The sequence below is a fragment of the Acartia tonsa genome, chromosome 6 (genome assembly GCF_053477335.1).
Source record: "Acartia tonsa isolate MP-2025a chromosome 6, ASM5347733v1, whole genome shotgun sequence".
In the NCBI taxonomy this organism is placed as follows: Eukaryota; Metazoa; Arthropoda; class Copepoda; order Calanoida; family Acartiidae; genus Acartia; species Acartia tonsa.
Genome location: NC_137265.1, coordinates 26,114,240 through 26,138,504, shown reverse-complemented (window position 1 = coordinate 26,138,504; position 24,265 = coordinate 26,114,240). Strand labels below are relative to the sequence as shown.

The 24,265-nt window shown below is 31.5% G+C and overlaps 1 protein-coding gene across 1 annotated transcript; it reads left to right on the top strand.

The window, feature by feature from the left end:
• The first annotated feature begins 1,815 nt into the window (after positions 1–1,815).
• LOC145322222 (transient receptor potential cation channel subfamily A member 1-like) lies at positions 1,816–23,243 on the top strand. Its single transcript, XM_080164077.1, has 41 exons — positions 1,816–1,892; positions 2,598–2,768; positions 3,081–3,142; positions 3,302–3,345; positions 3,567–3,649; positions 4,055–4,098; positions 4,193–4,264; positions 4,503–4,555; positions 4,682–4,748; positions 4,840–4,896; positions 5,038–5,092; positions 5,396–5,527; positions 6,293–6,336; positions 6,667–6,700; positions 7,127–7,215; positions 7,335–7,398; positions 7,675–7,769; positions 8,082–8,161; positions 9,244–9,323; positions 9,414–9,544; positions 9,878–9,974; positions 10,416–10,483; positions 10,888–10,956; positions 14,146–14,215; positions 14,697–14,781; positions 15,053–15,117; positions 15,492–15,557; positions 15,711–15,829; positions 16,444–16,576; positions 17,027–17,084; positions 17,278–17,326; positions 17,655–17,685; positions 17,975–18,061; positions 18,244–18,364; positions 18,780–18,825; positions 19,004–19,078; positions 20,410–20,480; positions 20,947–21,065; positions 21,418–21,491; positions 21,685–21,765; positions 22,172–23,243. Exons 1-41 carry the CDS (start codon positions 1,836–1,838, stop codon positions 22,314–22,316), a joined length of 3,243 nt encoding a protein of 1,080 aa, XP_080020203.1. The 5' UTR covers positions 1,816–1,835; the 3' UTR covers positions 22,317–23,243.
• The last annotated feature ends 1,022 nt before the right edge of the window (positions 23,244–24,265 follow it).

The window sequence follows — 24,265 nt, the reverse complement described above, 5'->3', positions numbered from 1 at the left end:
GCTTCTTTCGTAAGGAAATTCAAATATGACTTACCCAGCCGCTATGTTAATGTATATGTTAGACATATGATTATTTATTGTGTTTAAGATAAAGTCCTATATTCGCAAAGCCTTTTAAATATTTATCAACCTTATGTTTAAGTGCAAATGAGTCAGTATAAATTCTTAACCTAAAAATCTCTGAGACGTCAATGAACGATGAATTTAATTCCATCCCAAATGTTGATAAAAATGCAGATTACAATAATTGGTTGAAAAGTTTATACACTATTATTTTGTAACTAAATAATCAAAGATCAATAAAAGTACCTAGGTTTTGAGCAATTGAGCCAAAAAGCCAACAAAAAATCAACCTGCCTCTACCCAATAAAGATGTTCCTATTTGACATGAAAACATCAAGAAAATTGTGTGTGGATGACGACTTTCAAAAACCTCAAAAGAATAAGCAATCGGGGAATATGGTATCCAACCATGTGTGTGTGTGTGTGGGAGGGTGTGTGGTGTGTACGCATTCAATGGTTGTGTTGTGTTGAGTCTGCGTCATTTTACGTCCCCCCACCCACCCCCATACCCTTTCACTTGATAGCGACAGAACTGTTTCCCGGGGGGTTACATAATAATAATACTCCACTTGCCTTTAAAAAGGGATGGTTAGGTTTAGGAGGGGTAAAGTCTACAACCAGGCTTGAGCAAAGCAACCACTTTAAGAAAGGTTAAATATTATTTACAAAAAAATATAGATATATTTTTATTCCAATTTTAATATGTGCAAAAATGTGTTAAATGTATATGTTTATGATAAAAATATGTATAGAAAACATATGCCCCAATACTACAAAGTTGTAATATTATAAGCATATACTAATTTTTCAAAGAGTGTATTATAAATATTATTAGACATTTCTTTATAAAATAATATATATTCATAATGTAGTTCATATAGATTAAAAAATTGTTTTCAATAAAAAGAAGGATGAGACATTTTAGTAGAAGAAAGGTTCTTTTTTGGTAAAATAAAAGGCTTCTTATGGAATAGACAAACAACTGGCTTAAAATATAAGCTTTTACTTTATTAAGACAAATGCATCTATGTCTGCAAATAATTGAATCAACCAAGAACCGTTCAACTTTGGAGAATGTATGGCTTAAGTAAACGAGTGTTAAACTGTTCATTTTAGTGCGTTTAGGCCCTCTACGCGTTCACTGCCTTTAAATGCAAATAGACTAAATTAGTTTTACTTGTGGTCCCTAAAATGGTAAGAGCTATTGGTGTGTAAAGGTAGGCTGTTCAGTGTTCATGTAGTAAATGTAGCCAATAGTTGTCATAAGTGATAGAAGAGAGGCCTCCTTTGGTATTTCCGTCATGATATGAAATTACTCTTTGTTAATGCATGAATATATATTTATATATTATATATAGAGTCCCTCAGTATATTTACAATTCTCTGTGAATCAGCTGTAACTTGTTATCATAGTTTAGTGCTTAGATTTAGCAAAATATTAATATCAGTAGTTGCAAAAATATAGCTTAATGTATGCTTGTATGTTTTAGGGTCACTAAATGCTTTAAGTTTTATTTCAATGTTTATTGACGCATTTGGAATATTGGGTTGCCTAAAATATGTTTAAATCAAATTTTTGATTAATAAATTTCAGTGGTTTATTGACAATGCTTTCAAATGTTACTAATTATTTTTTGTTTAATATAATACCTAATTTTCTTTAAGAATTTGTTAGCTTGATATTGCTCCGCTCGACTCGTAATGCAATTATTGTTCTCGATTACTTTGCTTTTATCTAATTTTGTTTGACAATTTCACAGATTAATGTTGAGATGTTTGGAAAAGAAGTGAGAAGAAAGGGGGATGAGATACCATTGTATTCAATGAAGGTAGGACAATTTTACACTTTTAAATATTTTTTATAATATAAAACAAATTTAAAAATCAAAGCCATTCTTTCATAAATATTTTTTTTGTCGTTTTTAGTCTTTAATTTTAAATAAATTTTGTCAAATTAGTTTAGATGATTTTTTTATTCAGCTAGACTTTAGTTTATTTGTTACAGCGGCTTCACCACTATCCTCTTAGTGTGTTTTACGAAGGGGAGAAGGGATAAGAATACAGTCTAAACAATCAAGCAAGATATTTATTAGGCTTCCAAAAAAGTTTGACTTAATTAGACCACATATTTCCAAGATATTTTGCTTCAAACAATTTAATTCTTCTAATCTATAAATCTTAATGGTGTTATCATTTTTGTATGCTCATTTGATTTAAATAGAATACCTAAATAAATATAATATATATAAATCAAAGACAGTTTTAATCCTTATCAAACAAATTATCATTAAACTGTCAATTTAAGAATGTAAATAAATTTAATTAAATGTTGTATGTAGTTTTCGTATATTTCGTATTTTCTAAATATTTGTAAATTGTTAATGACAGTTTTTAAATTTTAATACCTTCTCTCTTATGAATGTTGTCATCCTTATTATTGTTTAATCTTAAACGCTTGTCTTAACTGCGAGACTTGAATAGAGAATGAATTAGTAGTTCCATGCCACTTTAGAAACATAATTGTTTTATTATAGGCAAATGGAGGCCAATCAGCTGAGCTTGCCCGCCTGGGGAGCTGTTTCCAGGACCCGCAGGACACAGCTCTGGACTGTATCCTCACCAGGAACCTGGCAGGACTCACTAATATTCTGGCGGACGCGGCTAGGCTGGGGGATGATGACTTTCAAGTTGAAACAGCGAAGCAGGTTCAGTTTCATTTTCAAAATAGTTAAACCAAATTAAAGAAATTTTGGATATAGAATGTAATATATTACAATTACAAATTCAGACATCTATAATTAGACGCAATATTATGTAACTTAGAAAATCAGGCGCTTTGTTTAGGTTATATTGGGTACTGGTCCCAACTCAAGTATCAGACAAATGAGGAAAAAACAACCAACCCCATATCTTTTTTAAAAAATAAGGGGGAGAGGGGGTTTTAGTGCTTGATAGGCACTTTGAGTGAACGCATAGAAAATCAAATGAATAAGTATTCCAAATTTTTGACTTTGTAGGACTTTCCCCTACCAGAAGACCACTGGATCAATCAACCAACTTCAAAACAGGGAAAATTCAGGTAAAAAGGTTTCAGATCTTATACCTTAATAAGTAATGTTTGAAGACCATTTATAGTTTTATTGCCACTTATCCTTATTTGTATCTCTACGTTTAATGTTCGAATTCTAGCAAATTCATAAAAGATAGATGTTACTTAGAATACACTCTTCCTTTTCAGGACTTTACTACACATCAGTATTGAGGATAATTTTACAGAAGCAGGTAAAAATAAATATAAAAATTTTAAAATTTTATTTTACTTTAAAGACCTTCGTCACTATGGCTTCTAACTCAATATAAAATAGTTTTGAAAATATTATATGACCTACAGTAAACTTATTATCAGTGAAGAATTCAATCTTTTGTCGACTGCAATATATTGCTTTGCAAAATATGCAATATATTAAATTTTTAAAATTAATAAAATATGAATTTTATTTCAGTATCTTTATTGCTGAGAACTGGTGCACGGGCAAACTTGTATAATGAAGACCTGGGCCTTGCTCCTGTCCATGTGGCTATACAGGTATAGTATACACAATACTGTATAATACAAGTATATAATAAACAAACTTGTATAATGAAGACCTAGGCCTAGCTCCTGTTCATATAGCTATACAGGTATAGTATACGCAATATTATATGGTACAAGTCTATAATAAACAAACTTGTATAATGAAGACCTAGGCCTAGCTCCTGTTCATGTGGCTATACAGGTATAGTATACGTTATATTGTATGGTACAAGTCTATAATAAACAAACAATAACATAGGCCTAGCAAAACGATAATGAACAAAAACCACTTTATTGACAAAGAAAGTCATATCGCGAACACCTTAAAATTAGTAATTGTCAGAAAAGAAAAATTTCGTTATTCTTAAATGAGTTGCAAAATCGAAAAATTGTTGTTTAAAAACTAATCTTTTTCAGGCTAAAAATATTGAAATCTTGGAACTACTCAGCTCAGACAGAAGGTATAAAAAATCATCTTGTATCATAAAGTTTAAAAATAGCAACGATTATAGATTTCTGAGGTCGAAAAATAAGTTGATAAATTTTTTTATTTAGAAATAAATGCGACTTTAATTCTGTTATGAGAAATGGACGAACTCCCCTGCATCTGGCTGTCGAAAGTAACAGGTAAATTCTAAACTAGCTGTGTTAATTTGCTCATGACAGAAAGAGGTCTGACAGTCAAACTTGAACAGTGTAAAATAAAATGAGACTGAAGCAGCCCATCGGCCAACAAACGTTAGAAACCTTGATTATCATCTCACATTTGGATTTGTCTAAAGTAAATGTTTCTCAAAGCGCTAGATAGGACAGATAAATCAAATTACTTGGTACTAATAACAGAAATTTTTTTATTTTTCTTTAGTTTGGAAGTTGTTCAATTTGTTCTGAACCAAGAACTGTTATCAGTAGATCCAGGTAAAGAACATATGTAATGTATACAGATGATATATAACATTAATTTGCCATGTAATAGCAGTATTGAGAGGGTTCCTTTTCTACCACCTTATTATTTCTGCTATATCACTAACAATGTTTATTTAGAGGATTTAATGGGCAGACAAACTCCTCTTTACCTGACAGTTACCATGAAAAATTCAGAAATTGTTAGGTGAGGCGTTTTATACTTGTTTTAAGAAATATCTAAATAAGTTATTTAAAAGCGAGTGGAATGTATAACACATGGTTATATATATTTTTAGGTTGCTTGTAGAGAATGGAGCTAGCCCTTTAAGAACTGTGGAAAATAAAACCATTGGGTAATTTATTTATCTAAATTTTAAAAGAAAAATATTGTCCTTTTTTAACAGAATTCTTTACTTTTAAAAGGTGTACTTTTGCAAATAGTTTTCTTTATCATTTACAATAATTTACAAACAAAAAAACATTACCTTATTTAGTGAATATTTGACAGAGAAGATGCCTTATTTTGATGTTGAAAAGATTGTCATACAGGTACAATTTTCCATAAAAAAGCTTTTCTCACCTTGTCTTGTTGATGTACATATTTATGCATATCTAAATTTCTCTCAAGTAAAATTTTTAAATGTCTGTCTTTAAAGGAGTTAAAAGGCTTTTAACATAATGTTACAAAGTGCAGCTAGCTCTAATAAATTATAATATTGTTTTTATTGTTAAAGGTATTAAAATGTAAAGATCTTTATTTTAAATATGTTTATGATATATCATTACATGATATGCGGTAATTATACTATTTTTGTTGTTAATGAAAGAATAAGCATTTAAAATTGTATGTAGGAAAAATCTGGAGGTGGTCTGGAGGCAGATCTTGCCTATGCTCTGAATAGAGTTATGGACAAAGCACAAGTTAGCCTTGTCAGGGGAGAATCTTTGTCTCAACATGTTATTCAGTTCCAAACTATCATGCAGGTAAAAAGAAAATACCCATACAATTGGAGCTTACCTCAACACCTCCCTTTTAAAAAGAATTAAGAGAATGAGAAATGGAGGTCATTAAAAAAAAGTAATGGTATCAGTTTTATCCAACGTTAGTTTAGATTAATTTGGGTGCAGGATAGGATGTCTTAGCAGAGAAAGTGATTAAACGATTATATATAACCAGTCCACACATAGATGTCTAAGGGGGGGGGGTAATGGGGCGATTACCTCCCCATTTAAAATTTACCCCTACCCTTGGGATGCCGTAGGCACCCCCAACCATTAATGAGAGGTGGTTATTTACCCCCCCCCCAAACAATTTTGGGGGGGTAAATACCCCCCCCCAAAATAAAAAATTTTCTAAAAAAAAAATTTTTTGCGCGCTACGCGCGCATTTTTAATACTATATATTTAATAAAATTTAAATTACCCCCCCCCCAAAAAAATATTTTACCCCGGGGGGAAATTTTTTTGGGGGGGTAAACTATATTTACCCCTGCCAACAGATTTCAGGGGGGGGGGGTAAAAAAAATTTCGGCGAGCTTCGCGCGCCATTTCAACCCCCCCCCCCCAAAAAAAAGCTTGGATGTCTATGAGTCCACACTTCCCGACTCTTGAAATGAAAGCCCCCTCCGTACCCCTTCATTATTGTTTAGTCAGAGGATTATTAGGTCAATTAGATATTACACAGTAAAAAAATAAAAAGCACAAAATCTCCACCAGAAAAATATTAAATTTGATGTAAAACATTTTCAGGCTCTCATTCGATGCTGCAATGAAAACAAAAAATCAATTGACAGGTAATATTCAACATTAATTAGTGGGGTTAAATCACCCTAACGAAAAAGTGTAGTATAAACACCCCATTTCACTAATAAAAAATCCCAAAGAGTGAGTAAATCCTCTAGATCATTTCATTTCAGCTACAATTTTTTTAATCAGCCCACTATACACACCTTGACAATAGTTTCACCTTACTTAATTATTAATTTTGGCAGTTGTCAAAATCTTTTGGTGATCCTAGCCGCCAACCCCCTGGCAAGATTTTCCTTGTATCGATCATTTTGTAATAACATAAAAGTTTTTCATTGAAGTTATCAATCATTAATAAAATATTCAAATTATTTCAGAATTGATTGCGGGTATAATACTCCAATGCAAAAGGTATTTATTAGTAAATGAAGGATGAAAACATCCATAAAAGTGAAGCTTCTAAAATGAAATAAAAGTCCAATATTCATTTAAAATTATTATGAATTTGGTTTAAATGAAAAAAATTGGCATACACACAAATAACTCACGTTACTACCAAGATCTATGTTGCAAATTTTTTCAGGGAGTTAGGGGACATTTTACTGTAAATTACACTGGTACCCAAAGTTTAATAATTTATTGGCTAAAAACAATAGGTACTTTTATTGCTTTTATTGACTTTTGATTGGTTAGTTCAAAACTAGAAATCTCCAAACTTTTCAACCAATAGATAAGAAGGTGTAATTTTGTTTATCATCATTGGGGACGTACATCAATTTAACGTTTTTTTTTATCCTAAAATATTGTGACTTGAACTAACTTATACTTTTATTATAGGCGTGTGATTATGGATTGGCCGAGTTTGTTAAGATCTTGCTGGAAAATGGAGCTAACCCAAACTCTACACGCCAAGATAATACTACAAGGTGTATATTCCACTAGCATATTAAAATTATTACTAAATATTCTTTAATCATTTTTAATTGTACCATTACGCATAAGGTTAAATATCTAAAATAATCTTATTCAAATCAATAATTTTTAGGCCTATTTTACTAGCAGCCTACCAAGGACACCACCAAGTATTAAGAATATTAATTCAGCACAAGGTAAACATATATCAATAATTATTTGTTGTAATTCTCCTTTCCTTTCAAGTCACAATATTTCACATTTATTTTCTGCTTTTGGAGAAAAATTATTGTTTTTTAAAAACCATAACTACTCCACCTACAGACGGTATAAAAACAACTGCGCAAGGCCAAGGCCAAGCTTTGTTATACATTGCAGCTTTAATAAACCATCAGTTTTTAAGAGAATTGGACATACATCAACAAACAAACCTTACCAAAAATACACAATACAAAATATTTTTCTTTGTTTAGATTGATTCTCTTGAAGGAGTGGTGAAGACAAATCTTGATGTAGCTGAACATGAAAACAAGAAAAATATTCTACACCATGTTTTAAGCAAAGCAAAGTAATATAATTTATTCTGTACAGCTAAGCTACTCTACAACTAAGTTGTGTGTGGTACGTATTCCCGAGTGTCTTAGTTCTTCTACTGCTATGTCAGGCTTGTGATTTAAATAGTCGAAGTAAGGGGAATGCAAAGTCCCAATCTCATTACAATGCATCATTTAGACTGTCAAAAAGCATGCATTTATTGGTTTGGTTGTCTGTAGTATCACATAATCATAATATTTTTTTTCTAGTAAGATAACATGTAAAATTGGTTATGCTTAAGGGACATATTCAGTAATTTATTGACAACAACATTATAATTTTTTAGTCGAGGAACAGAGCAAAAAGAGAATGATTATGCAGAAAGCTTGAATGTTCTCCTGTCATGCAAAGACAAAGTAGTAACAGGTGGAAAATCTTTCATTATTTATATAATCCTTATACTAAAGTAACAGGATGTCTGTCTGTCTGTCTGTGTGTACCGAAGGATCTCGCTAACCGCTGAATCGATCGGGTTCTCCTTAACAGGGTAGCTTCTCATAAGTCCCGGGAAGGTTTATAACTATTTTGGAGGAGGGTACCACCACCCTCCCAAGAGAAATGACAAAAAAATCGAAATTTTTCAAAATTTAGGGGGAGACTTCAACGTCAAATAAGGTGGTATCGTACATAAAAAATTAACTTTAACAAACAAAAACATTTAAAGTGCCACTAGAGGCCTCTAGGGGCGTAGCCGCTAGTCCTTATACTAAAGTAACAGGATGTCTGTTTGTCTGTGTGTTTGTACCGAAGGATCTTGCTAACCGCTAAAACGATCGGGTTCTCCTTAACAGGGTAGATTCTCATAGGTTCCTGAAAGGTTTATAACTATTTTGCTGAAGGGTACCACCACCCTCCCAAGAGAAATAAAAAAAATTTAAAAAAATTACGTTTCTCGATTTAACAACGAAACATAAACGTTAAACGCTACATAGACATATTTAAATATAAAAAAAAGTGCCACTAGAGGCCTCTAGGGACGTAGCCGCTAGTATACTATAAATTATAGGAAGTATTGAAAGCTTGAATACTAAGGAAAGATTTATCTTTTACTTTGTATCTTTATCTTTAAAAAATGTATTTATTTGTATTAAGTTGATTGCCAAAAAAATTTAGAAGCTCTGTATAGTGCCTATAAAAATGATGTCATACAATACAAATGACCAAAGATAGGCCAATACATAGACTTTAATTGGCCAATGGTAGGCCTGAGTGAAGTCATTTTTTTATGGGCACCATAAAAAGCTTCAAAAATTGCAACTAATATTTTAAATTAATTATATTTTGATCATAAAATGCGCTTGAATAAAGAGTATTAAAAACCATTGTAAAGAAAATTTAACTTACTTTTCGGCTGATCCAAATTAACAGTGGCTTTTAAATGTTCTAAAATTCAGAAAAGGCAAAACAGTTTTTCTTTGGGAAAAAATAATATAAAAAATGTATTTCAGGTGAATTGGACCGCTTGATGAATAGAAAAGACCAGCTAGGAAATACTCCCCTCCACTATGCTACACAATTATGGGACCAGGTATTAAGTTGGACTTTTTTATGTTACAATTGAAGGGAGTAATTAGCAAAACATTTTGTCCCATAACGATTAATTTTGACTTATATTTAGGGCACTGTTAGACAACTATTAGAACGAGGGTGCAATGTTGGAGTAAAAAATCAATGGGATGATACGCCTATAGCAAAAATACGTCCTGAAACAATGGAAGATTTTCTCAATGACTTCTGCCTTACATCCAGGTAAGTAAAGATATGAAATATTTATACTTGCAATTCTTTTACAAAGCCAAAAAATAATAGAGTTTTAAGAAAATATTTAAATAAATTGAAAATAAGAGGGCAGGAGTCCATACCTGCTTTTCCCTAACCCTTAAGGGGTTACTCAGACCCAACCTAACCGGATATAAAGTAATAAACAAACGAAAGAAAAAACAACTCCCCCCCCCCCCCCTATTTTTAAAAATATAAATGGGAAAGGAAGGTATAAATAAGTGCTCAGGCGGTACTCTGTGCGCCAAATGAAATATGTAAATTTTATTTTAAAAAGTTTAAATCAAAACAATTTTTTTTCAGGAATGATGTAAACCATGAAGATTTCGAGTTGAAATTTAATTATTCCTTCTTAGCACCACCAGTGGACCATCCGGTATTTGATGAAAAAGATGAAGAGGTTTGTATTCATTCATTTTAAATTTAAATTTTATCCTCCCCATGTTTAGATTTTTATAAAAATATAATGAGTTGAGAGAGAATTAGATTGGAGGAAATTTCTCTTAGAGTCGAATGACCAACATTATAAATAAGATATAAAAAAAACACAGAATGGTTAGATTAGTTATTCCCCGAATCGTATTATAGACATCTTTCCGCGGATATTAATATGAAAAATTATAGGATTAATATAAGTTTTGTTAGCATGGCCGGGGCATGAGGCCCAGGCTAACAAATTTTACAATTTTTATTTTGATATTTGTGAAAAATTTTCTGTAATACTATGTTATACAAGATTTCAGAATTGTTAAGAACCGATTGTAACCAAGAGGATATGAATCCGTTTCGAATCTGTACTGGAAAATATTTTAAATTCTTTAGAAGTTGAATTTACTTGTAGGGACAACGAATAATCGAAAACCTGGCGCTTCCTGAAACTGAAACTCTCTGGTATATGGCACAATCTAGGTAAGTATTTCATAAGCAGTTTACATGACTAATGATAGGCCAGTATACATTTTACTTATAGGCATTAAAATGTATACTGGCATATCATTGGTCATTTAGGTTTTGTATAGGCACCATAAGCTGCTTCGTATTTGATAAGCAAGAAAACCTAAGATCTGAAGATGTAGCGTAGAATGTTACAAATAACAAGGAGATTCATTATAGGATATGAGTTAATAACAAGCTTCATATTATAATTACTAGCGGCTACGCCCCTAGCATACAGGGGCTCTACAATGATAGGGGCATAGAAATGAAATAGCTTACAACCATTACAGGACCTATGTGAAGATTACAAAAATAGAGAACCTAATCATTCCATTCTTGTATTAATTATATGCAATATATTTTTTTTCTTTTTTCAGACCACATCGACATTTATTGAAGAATCCTGTTATAACAAGTTTTCTGTGGATGAAATGGCAACGAATAAGGTAATTAATTGCCTTTAACTTCTCTGCCAGTCAAGAATAAATATTAAATTTCTTTTAAATGTAGATCTATTTTAAATTTTGTATTGAACACAGTAATAGTGTCTGACTGATTATGACGTAACAAAAAAATTAGCCAATGAGAGGCCACTATAAATTTTGATCAATAACGGCCTCTCATTGGCTATTTTTTTTTTACGTCATAATCAGTCAGACACTATTACTGTGTTCTTTTGTATTTCTTTGACTGGCAGTAACGTTAGGAGCATAATATTAAATAAAAGCTACATTATTAATATATACTAGCGGCTTCACCCCTAGCCTCTAGGGGCTTTGCCCCATGAGGTAGTTTTGAAAAAAAAAAAAAAAAAAAAAAATATCGGGTGCCCCGAACCATACCCCCCCACAGTAGGATTTTTGGTCATTTTTTAAATTTCCTCAAATTTGAGTTAAATGTCCCAAAGGCTAGTATTACCATTCAAAAGTTGCCATACAACAGGTTTTTTTATATACTACAAAATTAGGCAAAATACAGCCGTTTTGCTGAACGTGGTCAAAGAAATATTTTTAAAAAGTGAATTTTTTCATTAAAATCATCATACATTGCTTTTCCTACTTTTTTTTAGAATAGATTGGTGTAAAAATCTGATTAAATGATATGTAACAATATTTCATTGATATAGACAGATGTTTCTACTTTGAAGTGACAAGAAAAATAAGAAAAGTTGTCATAAATCTGTAATTTGAAATCCAAGAACACCTCAAATTGCATCTTAAAATAACATGTATTTTTTACGTTTAAAGGTTTTTCTAACTTGGGGCTACGAGGTGCCAAAAGTTATTTAGGCCCTGATTAAATTCAAGTATTCATAATTCAAGATTAGCTCATAACTTTTGGCACCTCGTAACCCCAAAATGGTAAATTAGCTTTAAAAATGGACAATTCTTAATCTTATTTATATATATCAAGTGCTATTATAAAGTCAAAATACCATCTTTGAAAGCGTTTAATATAATATATATATTTTACTAGAGGCTGCATCCCTATCAATTAATGGCTCTGTATTAAAGGAGTGAGAAGAGGTTTAAAAAATACCTAAAAACCTTCATAGGACCTATGTAAATCTTTCTTAAAATGAAGAACTCAATCAGTTAGGTAGTTATTGAAATTTTAAGCTTAAGACTTAAAAACTTACTACTTTATATAATAAGATAAAAACCTATTTTTAGTACATCTAATCTATAAATCATAATGTCCGTATGTCTGTAAATCTGTCCATTTGTATGCAAGAAATGTTAATGGCGGAAACATGAATTTCTCAGTAGCTATTCAAGAGACATCTGAAAATGAATGTGAATATTCCCTACACTAATGAGCAGCCAGTTTATAATGAAATTAGTCTGTCAGTCTATTGTTAATTCTCTGACAGACAATTGATTTGTTTTTTAAAAATTTCATTTACTCGGCTGTTATTTTAAATAAACAGCTGATTTTTATATAATAATAATTTTCCTCATATCTATATCTTGATTGGTACGTCAGTATGTCTGTAATGCTCTAGCGGTCATCTTTCATAAAATGGTTTGACAATTAGATAAAATTTTTGTGCTAGTCTTAATAGGCTTAGAATAATTTTTATATGATACTTTTTGGAGCCAAGCTCAATATATATACATGAAGGTCATGCTGCCTGCCTATCTGAAATTGTTATGGTATAAATGGTTTCTAAGCCTGACAAACTAGCTTTTTTCTACATTTTTTGTCCGTCTGTTTTATATAGCTCTGTGTAAAATATTTAATTATATTAAAGGTAAAATTTTCAACTATCAATTGCTATTGGTCTCTAAATGTAATGGAATTAATCTTATAAGCCACTAGCACTTAATTTAAAGTAGATTCATTTGATTTGAAGAATATTCTTACTATAAACACCATGAATTAAAATCAGTTTATCGATTTGAGAACGTAAGTAAAATCATAAAAAACATCACCTATTTTTTTCTATTTTCATGGAATAATAGGGCTCGGCAGCCTGTATGCCTCAGGAAAACCCTTTACAATTTTAAAAATCAACTGAAAGTTTAAATTTGACCCAACTTGGCATTCCCTCTTATAAAGAAATTTTTTTAAAAACATCAAAATGGATCTAAATTTGTGGCTTAGACACGGCTGACGCGCGGTTGCCGAGCCCTGTATGATATTGTTGAAAAACTATGTATATTAATCGTAATCACCTTAATAAGACCTAAAAGTTATAATAAGTTATAATTGAGGTATAAGTCAGTGCTAAAAAACTTTTCTCTCCAAAATGAATTAAATTAGAAATTTTGAATTTTTAACCATTTGAGTAGGTTAGTTCTGGGGACATTTTTCTTATCCAGAATCACAATAATATGTGCATAATATGTTTTATTATACAAGCCATTAACTGTATGTGATAGGTTTTAACTTTATTTTCATTTAATATAAGCTTTAGTTGGCATTTGTGACTGGTAAAGTTAAAAAATCCCCAAAACCGCCAAAAATTCCACTGTGCCCCCCCCCCCCCAATTTTTTTTGAGGGGGGGGGAATTTCATTTTTAGGCGGTTGGGGGTGTCCCAACCCCCCCAAAAATAGCTTAAAACCACCACTGGACCAATAGGTATATACCCTGAAGTGTAGAATCCGATCGGTACAGTGGTTACCGAGATCTTAAGCTTCAGACGGACAGACATCAAGCTACTTTGTATTATAGATAAAAAAAATACTTTTCTAAAAAGCTTCAATTTCCTTACTCTATTCTATACTAGCGGCTTCGCCCCTAGCCTCGAGGGGCTTTGCCCCTAGAGATGGTAAAAAAAGTCTGGAAACCTTCCACAAAGGTTAAAAAAAAATGCAGCCTGCGGCAGCCTGTACCAGAGCAAAATAAAAAATAAGGGGGGGATTTTTTTTGTTTTTTTGGGGGGTTAGGGGTGTCCCACCCCCCAAGAAAATAGCTTAAAACCACCACAGGACCAATAGGTATATACCCTCAAGAGTAGAATCCGATCGGTTCAGTGGTTACCGAGATCTTAAGCTTCAGACGGACGGACGGACAGACAGACAGACAGACATCGTACTACTTTGTATAATAGATATGGTGTTTATTGTATGTTTATGATTTATATTATTTAAAATATATGTGATAAATGCAATGAATTTAAAAATTTAGGAAATATTTCAACCGAAATGTGCGTTTGTACCTACTTTATGTTATGTGTCTCACTTGGTTCATTTTTCAGGTAAGCTTTTAATGTATAAATCATTATATGAGCATTATCGTAAATGGAAACGTTAAAGCTTGCTGTTGAGAAGGTGTTGGGTTCGAGTTTTTACAACACTACGACATACTAGAGACGTTAATAGTTATACTACAGACCATAACACAATATAGAAAATTTAAGATTTAAATTTCTTTTATAAAGAAAACAATACTTTTTCCTATAAGGCCTACTTAAATGTACATACATCTTTTAATTAAACAATACTTAGATAAAAATTTTCGGATCATGGAAAGAAAACGAAGTAACAGGTGTCATCGTATTTTCACAGTAGCTTTTGATAGGATATATTAGGTTAGGTAAAATAAATGTTAATGATTGCCCCGTAACGGCTAGAAATAGGGAAAAGCCACTGTGAAAATACGACAAAACCAGCTACTTCGTCTTCTGTCTATGATTCAAATTTTCTGTATATATTCCATTTAATGAGAGTTTTATTTAGGTGTATGGAGGTGTATCCTATAGAACTATACCTGTCTCCAACAGTTCAGACTTGGAGCCCGATTTAAAACTAAATCTTTGTTCAGGTTTTTTTTACAATTGTTCACTGTAAAAATCTGAAATAATCAAGTTTGCGATAGAATTGTTAAAAATTAATTAAATTTAAAGAAATCTTTGTTACGGCGTAGTCTTAGTTTTAAGCTATTTTCTGGGGTTTCAGTCAAAAAAAAGCCTTTGGGAAATATATCATATTACCTCCCCCCTCCCCTTCCTATCTAAATATAGAAAAAAAATACTTTAGCTAACAATGTTTATAAAATATATTATGTTCAGTTTAGCTACATTTTATTTTTTTAGATCGAAGAGATGCTAATACGCGAGGATTCTGGTATTATATCTTCATAATACATTCCATTGTACAGGTAGAAACAAAACTAGCGTTACATACATCCTATTATATAGTAGTACGGTATTTTGTCTGTAGCCTAAGACTCACTAACCACTGATCCGATTGGGTTCTCCATTTTAAAGAATCTTTACTAAGGTCTCAAGATGATTTTATTTTTCGTTTAAAGTCTTATGATGGTTATAGGCTGTTTTCTGCTCTTTTTATCCTTTCAGATACAGAGCTCCAGGAGGATTGCTTTTTTACCTAAGGGCATAAAAAGAGAAGGCAACATATATAGAACAATGCAAAGTTATATAATTAGCATTTTACATAGAAAGAGTTTTGTAATCTTAAAATGTAACTTAACGCCTTTGAAGATATGATTTTATATGATTCATAATATTTTAGATTATATTGATATCACGTGACTGGTGTAGAGAGTGTAAACAGTCAGACTTTACAACAGCTTTACAGGTAGAGTAGCTTTCCTACACAGATAAACAATTTAAGTAACTATGTATAAACCTGTTTTAAAAGCAAATGAACAGTTTTCAAATCAAAGTTAAAAAATTTTAAGTGATCCTAGAGATATTTCTTTTTTCAAAATTAATCTTTTTTTACTTTTAGGCTTTCCTATCAAGCTGGATAGAGTTCTTTATCTTGTGTGCTATTTGTGTTCTGATTATATTCAGCAGTGATGCGCTAACTATTATTCTTACCATTCTTATAGGTTTGGTTTCTGTTAGGTAAGTTTCCTTTTAGTTTTTGAATTCAAGCTACTCCATAAATATTAGTAACACTGTTTGTTGGTCTCTTATGTTCAAGTTATATGAGTTGTAATTTGAAATGACAAATTCGAATAAGATTTTTAAATTTGAAAAAAAGAAAAGCGTGTCGAAACATTTTTAGTAGTTTTTGGAAACAAATGTTTAGGGCAAAAAAATATTTATAGAATTTGTTAAGCTTTTCTTTGGCTCCAAAAGCATCCTTAATTATATGAATTTATTCAGGGAGGTGCTACAAATGTTGGTACAAATGAAGAGATATATATTTGACCTGGAGACCTTATTATTTATTTAGGGAGGTGCTATAGATGTTGGTATCACTGAAGATATTTATATTTGACCTGGAGACCTTATTATTTATTCAAGGAGGTGCTACAAATGTTGGTATCAGTGAAGAGATGTATATTTGACCTGGAGACCTTATTATTTATTCAGGGAGGTGCTACAGATGTTGGTTTCACTGAAGAGATATATATTTGACCTGGAGACCTTATTATTTATTCAGGGAGGTGCTACAGATGTTGGTATCACTTAAGAGTTATATATTTGACCTGGCGACCTTATTATTTATTCAGGGAGGTGCTACAGATGTTGGTATCACTGAAGAGATATATATTTGACCTGGAGAATGTGCTGGAAGTGATGATGCTGGTCATATCAGTCATCCTCCTCTATGTTCCTGATCATACTCTTAATTATGATCCAGAGGTATTTTTTACATTACAACAAGTATAAAGAAAAATTTCATCGTATAATAGAACTGAAATGATTTTTATAACAAAGTTATTTTCTTTTAATGGATAAACAAGTAATACATTTTTATCCAAAAAAAGTAGTTAGCTGTTTATTGTAAGCGTGCTATCTCGAAAATGCACAATTCAAATGGCTTGTACTTATCAGGGAAGTTTATCAATATCTCGGGGTGGTTTTAGGCTATTTTTCTGACTTCCCACGCCTTTCTAAACGGAGCAGATAGACCCAATATAAAAGGAAATAAGGCTATTTTTCATACTTTTCCTTCCCCTCCTAGAGGCTAAGGGGTAAGGCAATTAATGTTACCTTAAATAAAACATACTGACGTTCGAAAAGACAACTGAACTCTTATTGTAGAAAAGCTTCATAAAAAGATGAAAATGAACACAATTTTAAAAATTTTAGGATGAAAACAGTGGTTGTAATGTTAAGCGTCATTTGGCAGCTTTTGCTATAGTTTTAGGTAAATTAAAAAAAACAAACAGATAATTTTGATTTAGTCGTTTGGTACATGGACAGTTGTCCTTGGATATGAAATGATTGATTTCTTTTTTTTATGTTTTATGAATTATTTAAAAACCATTTTAATCCAGCGGATTTGAAGGCATGTTTTATTTATATTATATCATTAAACAATTTATTTTTTTTTAATTTAGCATGGGCGACATTTATAACATTGGTCGGAAGGCATCCTAAATTGGCAAGGTAGGAACATATTTATGTGCTGAGGCATTCTTCTCTTTTTAAATAGATTTTTAAATGCTTACCTCTTGGAACTTTATCCTTCATTTAATTATTTCTTTTGTGAAAAATCTCATCCGTTCTTGTAAGGAATCTTTTATTTTTTTAAGGGAGAAGGGAAAAAATTTTACCCTTAGAAAAAAGCATAAAACTATGATAGGAGAAAATTTTGAGAGTAAAAAATAAATTAGGAGAAGGACAGACAGACGAACGAACAGACATCATTCTACTTTTTACATGTCATGAATAATTATGTTGTTAATAGATTAGGAATATTTTCTTTCTATTTTAGGTATAACATCTATGTAACCATGTTCTTCAAGGTAAGTCAAAATTTTATTGCGCGGATACACTTTAATTCACAATCGACCCTGTACTAATTTGTATTTTACGGATACGGTTAAAAGTATTTGTTCAAATTCTAAAAATGCGAGAATAATTCAACTATTATATTTGGGACTTTGCCACGCCCCCTTCCAAATAGCTTAAACCTATCGAGACAACTCTAAACTTCCTTGATAATGTCAAATCTGACGGTGAAAAAAACGCAGCTGTTTGCGTTTTCGCGGCCATTTTCGCTTTATATTTGGTTTCTATATTATCCTATTCTAGGTTATGAAGAGCTTTATTTTGTTCCTAACTTGGTATTCATTTTTCATCATTGCCTTTGGACTTGGATTCTACATTATGCTACATAAGGTAAGTAACTCTGCTAGATTTGGGCTTTTATTATATCAACAAAAAATTGCTTAGCATACTTTGTCTGTTTGGCCAAAGGAGGAAACATATGGGCAATTGTTTAAAAATATTCTTAAGACCAATGAGCATCTAAAACTATCTTTATCTGTCTCTGCAGACATAATTAATTTAAATATTGTCAGGATATACCCAACTATACCCCTGGAGAAGATGATTACGAATTTTTCAACTCTCCTTGGCTATCTCTGGTGAAGACAAGCACCATGTTTGTTGGAGAAATTGAATTCTCTGATGTTCCTATAGGTAAAATTAATTTATTTTTAGGAAGCAGCTTATAGTGGCCATAAAAATGATGTCATAAAATAAAAAAATACCAATGATAGGCCAGTATACTTTTAACCATCGGTCAATTGAAATGTATACTGGCCTATCATTGGTCATTTGTATTGTATGACGTTATTTTTTAGGCACTGCATTAGCTGCTTCTATTTTTAGTATAGTATAAAACAAGGATAGTAGTGTTAAAAATAAAAGTAGCTTAAAAAACATTAAACTATTGTATATTGTACAGACAAATACTGCAGTTACGGAGAATATTGTACTAGAAACATGTGACTAAAAGCAGATACGGATGATAATAAAAGACTTACAGAAAATACATTCGAAAGGCAACTTTAGCTAAAATAACTTTAAACTATATTATTGTATTTTTATTTAGCTTTAGACTCAAGGGTCGGCATTCTTGGATATATTTTCCTTCTAAGGTAAGATTATTTGGAATTTTTTTGGTTTTCAAAATTTAGTTTTTTTTTAAATATAGTAAAAAAATAAATTCAATATTGTAATGTACAGAAATAATTGATATTTATATAAAAAATCTAAATATAGTTTATTTAAAGTAGTGTAATAAATATAAAACAGTAAAAATTGTTTATTTTTTAGTTTTGTGTTTCTGATTGTGGTTGTGTTAATGAATCTGCTGAATGGTTTGGCCGTCAGTGATACGGGAATAATCAGGTACAGTTTGTCAATTTCACTTTAACAAAGTATTTAATAATCTTAACTGATGGATTTACAAGTAAGAAAATATCCTGAATTTGTTAGTAGCGAAGCTACTCTATAATTCACTTTGTCTGTCCGTCAGTCAGTCCGTCTGTCCGTCAGTCCGTCTGTCCGTCAGTCCGTCAGTCAGCAAGTCCGTAACGCTATGGGGGAAATAGGATTTACTCAGCTCCTATAAAGGTAGAATGCTGAAATTTTTTGACAACATTCCTATTAGTAAGGAGCACAATTAACTATATATATATGCTTTTTAGCAGGTTTTAGGCTATTTTTGTATTTTTCACATTCTTCTGCATATCTTTGGTGTTTATGGTCCGATTTCCAAAAATTTTTCAGTTATAGAAATCAAAATTAAATTTCCTGTCGTTTAAAGAAAACAACTATGACAGTCAGACTACCTTTAAACAGGTTTTAGGCTATTTTTGTATTTTTCACATTTTTCTCTATATCTTTGGTGTTTATGGTCCGATTTCCAAAAAATATTCAGTTATAGATATCAAAATTAAATTTTCTGTCATTTAAAGAAAACAACCGTGACAGTCAAACTGCCTTTTTGCAGGTTTTGGCTATTTTTAATTTTTTCCTTATTTTTCTATTTCTCTTATGTATATAGTCCGATTTTCCAATTTTTTAAAGTTAAGGATATAGAAATTGAATTTTCTGTCGTTTTAAGAAAACAACCATATTCCCCCCGGGGAGGGGGGGGGGGCCTTGAACGCTCCCCCCCCCCCTCCTCCGGTTTTTTCTATCTCATTTTCTGTGTGTGAAAGATAAAGAGCCCAAACTGCGTGACTTTTAAAGTATGGGTATGACACATATCTGAGAGTTAGAATTTTTTGAATATCTCCGTCCTGGCGGGCACAGGATGCCAGCAAACCTTGCAGGGTCATCTAGGTAAAGAGCAAAATATTTTTTGACTTAAACAAAGCATTTTATCCTACAAAAATACTAAAATATTCTCTAATCGTACATCCCTATATGAAATACATGTGTTCAATTCAATTTCAGGTTTCAGGAATGATCCTCCAGGTCTCCAGAAATCTTTAAAAAGGCTCCTGTGGCCGCAATTTTTTACTTAAAGACCTTAAATTTAAAAGATCCGCCGCCGTTTTCTCGCCGACCGCCGACTGCGGCGGCTGGCAGCTGCCAAGTACAGCTGCGTCCGCTGAAATTTATATTTTTCTATTTCTAATGTAAAATTTACATAAAGATAAACATTTCTCATTGGACATTAGAGTCTTTACAACTCAGAAACAATATTTATTTTTATTTTTTTTATTTTACAGGGAAGAAGCCGAAATTGTGACCTACATCTCCAGAGTTGAAACTATTTCATGTACAGAAGCTGTCCTTTTAGGTTAGTTTCGTTCTTGTAGCCGCAATTAAATCTACAAATCGTATGTTTCTGATGTAGGTATAATATTCTATTTATGTACATTATACATTACTCTTTTTTGTTAGTTGCAAACATTTCACTAATATTAGTCTTTAAATCTTGAATAAGCAGCACTCTCAGCGAATCTGCTTTCGAATGGTGCGAATTCTTAAGCCGTCAAATTAGCAAATCCTTACCGATACAGAAAGCAGTTACCTGAAAATATATGCCGTTACAAAAAGCCCTTAAAATAAACCGCTTTATGTCGTTGCGCCTTTGCGTGCTTAGAGAAACTGTGTATACTTTTATCAACTATATTTTAAAACAATTCTTATCCATAACCCGTAAAACAGATGTTCCTGATACAGTAAATATATGTAATCAACATATCTTTTATTGGATTTTTTAGAGCTTGGAGCTGTAAGTTTTCAAGAATATATTTATTAAGGTGACCCATTTGATTTCCTGTCTAACTGGCCAGCCATCAAATATCTCAAGAGTATTCCAAGCCTCGCCTTCTGTAGAAGTATCCATCAAAATGATCTTGTTAGAGATATTTCTCATAAGGTAGGTTAAATAACAAATAGCCCAGCGGGGTTCGATTCCTAGCAGGAAACCATTACATTTTCTTTATTCAAATGTGTTCTTAAACCATATCTTTAAAGAAAATCCAACATTAACAAACTGTTTATTATGTTTTTTGTTTTTTTTGTTCATGAACATTCCTTTTAATATAATGAGTTTAATCAGATTATCAACTTTATGTTTTTGACAGTATTAGGAGACCCATAAGGCGTAGACTTGCGCTGCCTATGCAATACTTGGTCTTGGCTATTGCAGCTTCTTACTAAAGAATAATATTTGTACATCTTTTGTAACAACAATTTTATAATTTATTTATGATTTATATTTGTTTTAGATAACTGGTGCAACCGGAATTTTGCTGTTTTATACCAAGCTAAATGAAAAGTTTATCATTCTTAAACCTAATAAGTAAGTTTATTACATAATTTCATTTAACATTTACACGGCTTATACTTTTTCGCCTTTAAGTCTAATATGATATTTGATCACCAATGTAAATATGCATTATACATCATTCACTAAATTATTGAAACATGACTTTAATAAAGTACTTGACGGACTTAAAAAGTTGTTTTCAATTTTCAATCATCGACTTCTCTAGGCCGGGTTCGAGATTTTCTTGTGTGTCACTGGAAGAAATGGGACAAGAAGTTATTTCTGCTGCTAAAAATATTGTTATCAGGTATTTTGCTTTTTTATTTTGAAAAACCTTATCAAGGATATCTAAGCAATTAAAAAAAAATTGGGGGAGGGGGAACGCTGATTTCCCGAAAATAAAAGTTAATTTTATAGGATTCAAATTTCATGAAAATGATCTAATTTGTAAAACAACGAATTTTTGCCTCAATTATCTTAAACACTAACACCAAAACTTTCAAATAATTATAAAAAAGAATTTTAACAAAGGGACAATGCAGCACCTGATATTTCTGGTGCCAAGCATGTCTCAATGGCAAGCTTGATGAAAGGATAAAAAACTTTAATAACATTAAGGTCATTAAAAATAAATCTGGATTTCGGAAGGTTCATGTGGCCGCCAGCGTAAACAGATTTTTATATTTCTTTAATCAAATTTTATCTTTTTTTAGCAAAGAACAATTGGCTGCAGATAAGAAAGAGGAAGAGGGGTTGATACAACGAATTAACAAGATAGAGCACAACCAAATCAACCTTGATAACCAGATTAAGGGCCTGGCAAATAAACTTGATAAAATTCTGGAAAAACTTGGATAATTAAACTCTCTTTATTAAATGTAAAAAACTATATATAACAATACCTATGAACAGGAGGCCTTTGATGTACTATATACTATTGTTTTTTTCTATAAATCTCTCATAAAATAAAAGCAGCTTACCAATGTATGTAGTTTGAAATTCTTTTAAAAATACAAATGTTTTACAGAGAGGGAAGGGACATTGGACTGTAAATTGTACTCACCCTAAAATATATTTAAACACGACCTCTAATAGTTGGATTAAAAGATTTCATTTAGTTGTACACAAACTTTTCTACCAATAATTGAAAATGAATAAGAGGCAAATTTAGGGGTTTACACAGTATGTCAATTTCTCGTCCATTGCCTTATCCCTAAATCTCGATGTTTCATGTCTTGTAGCTTTAATTAAATATTTGTAACTATATTTTTTTTAAATATTGTATAAATAAATCTTAATACGCTTTAATAAACACAATATGGAGAAAATTGATTAATTACTCTAATAAAAAATGATGCGAATCCGCTGGTTTTGGGCTATATACGAAAGAAAAAATATGTATCGTATCGTATTATAGACAATTATTAATGAAAATAGAATAAAATAAATAGGATTAGCATCTGTTTTTTTTTACAGTGTACAACTGCCTATAATATGATGCGATGAATATATTATTATACATATATTATGTAAAATTTCTCAATAATATTAAAATTAGCATCGACTAAATCATAATGGGTAGCACAACTTTTGTTTTGCGTCCAATGAAAACCCCATATCTTATACCCCCCCAAAAAAAATAAACCCAAAAAAACATAGTTAGCTTTTTCATTAAAATTTAGGGGGCGGTCATGGGTGGCTCATTAGAGAAATATGGTGTACTGCCATGTTATGAATTATTGTAATTAAAACAATTTTACAATTTGAAATAAAGAACTAAATTATTTTGTTTTTATTCGTGTCTTTTAAAACTTTTCAAAGAACTTTTTTTGTAATAAGTAGATTTTCAAAAATATGATTATAACTTGATAATTACTGTTGATTATTGGCTTTCTTTTTATACTAAGCCAAGTTGTTTATTGATGTTATCATCCTTGTTTTTTTGGCAGTGAAGTAGGTCTAAATCTACAATACGAGACATTCTTGTACCAGCCTGTCTAAAGTATAAATTAGTAGACAATTTTTTCTCGTTATGCGCCTATGTAGGAAAGTAGTAAGGTTTTTTTTTAATTTTTCGGTTGCGGATTGCCCAACTTATTAAGTTCTTCATTTAGGGAAGCGTCATTTAGGTCCAGGGATATATTACTGTCTTCACTCGCTTGGATGATAGGGGTACCGCCGATAGTCTACATGGTAATATATTTAAAGAAAAAAAATGTCTAAAGCAAAAGGTTTAGAAAATTGCTGCTCCGAACAGGTTGTGCTCTCAAGGGAAGCTTTATTATTGTGTTGTGCTGGTTTTTGACTATTTAAGTGACCTCTCCTGCACTCTCGTTGAGGTTGGAGACTGGTAATCGATAAACAGGTTTTTTAGGTTAAAGATGAAAACCATATAAAGCTAATTCCCGTGGAAGGTAGGGGTGCAGCAGCGCAGTCAATATATGTGTTTATAAAGATGACAATGCTGTAGCATTTGATGCAATTATAGGCTTTGCGTGTACTATTGATTTTTACTAAATTAAAAGTGCTTTCACAAAACCGTTGAAACAATGTTCAAAGTTCCTTATTGTTAATTGACATTCGGACTACGAAATAGCTTTATGAACAAACAAAAACGTATTTTTAGATAAATACATGTTAAAGAGTCCCTCATCGAGAGTTCCGGAGGAATTGGGTCCCAAATGGTTAGAGTCCCTCAAAGATATGTTCGTATTATCCTAAATCATCTTAAGAATTAACATTTAAAAATTTACAAAACCAGCTCTCATGAATAATTGCTGTTTCATGATAACTCCTGTGTAATTGTT

Excerpts from the sequence above, each read along its gene's own strand:
- LOC145322222 (XM_080164077.1), top strand. The coding sequence starts at position 1,836 with ATGTTTGGAAAAGAAGTGAGAAGAAAGGGGGATGAGATACCATTGTAT. Across the intron at positions 6,337-6,666 it reads AACAAAAAATCAATTGACAG|AATTGATTGCGGGTATAATA; the intron begins GTAATATTCAAC and ends AAATTATTTCAG. Across the intron at positions 18,826-19,003 it reads GGATATATTTTCCTTCTAAG|TTTTGTGTTTCTGATTGTGG; the intron begins GTAAGATTATTT and ends TTTATTTTTTAG.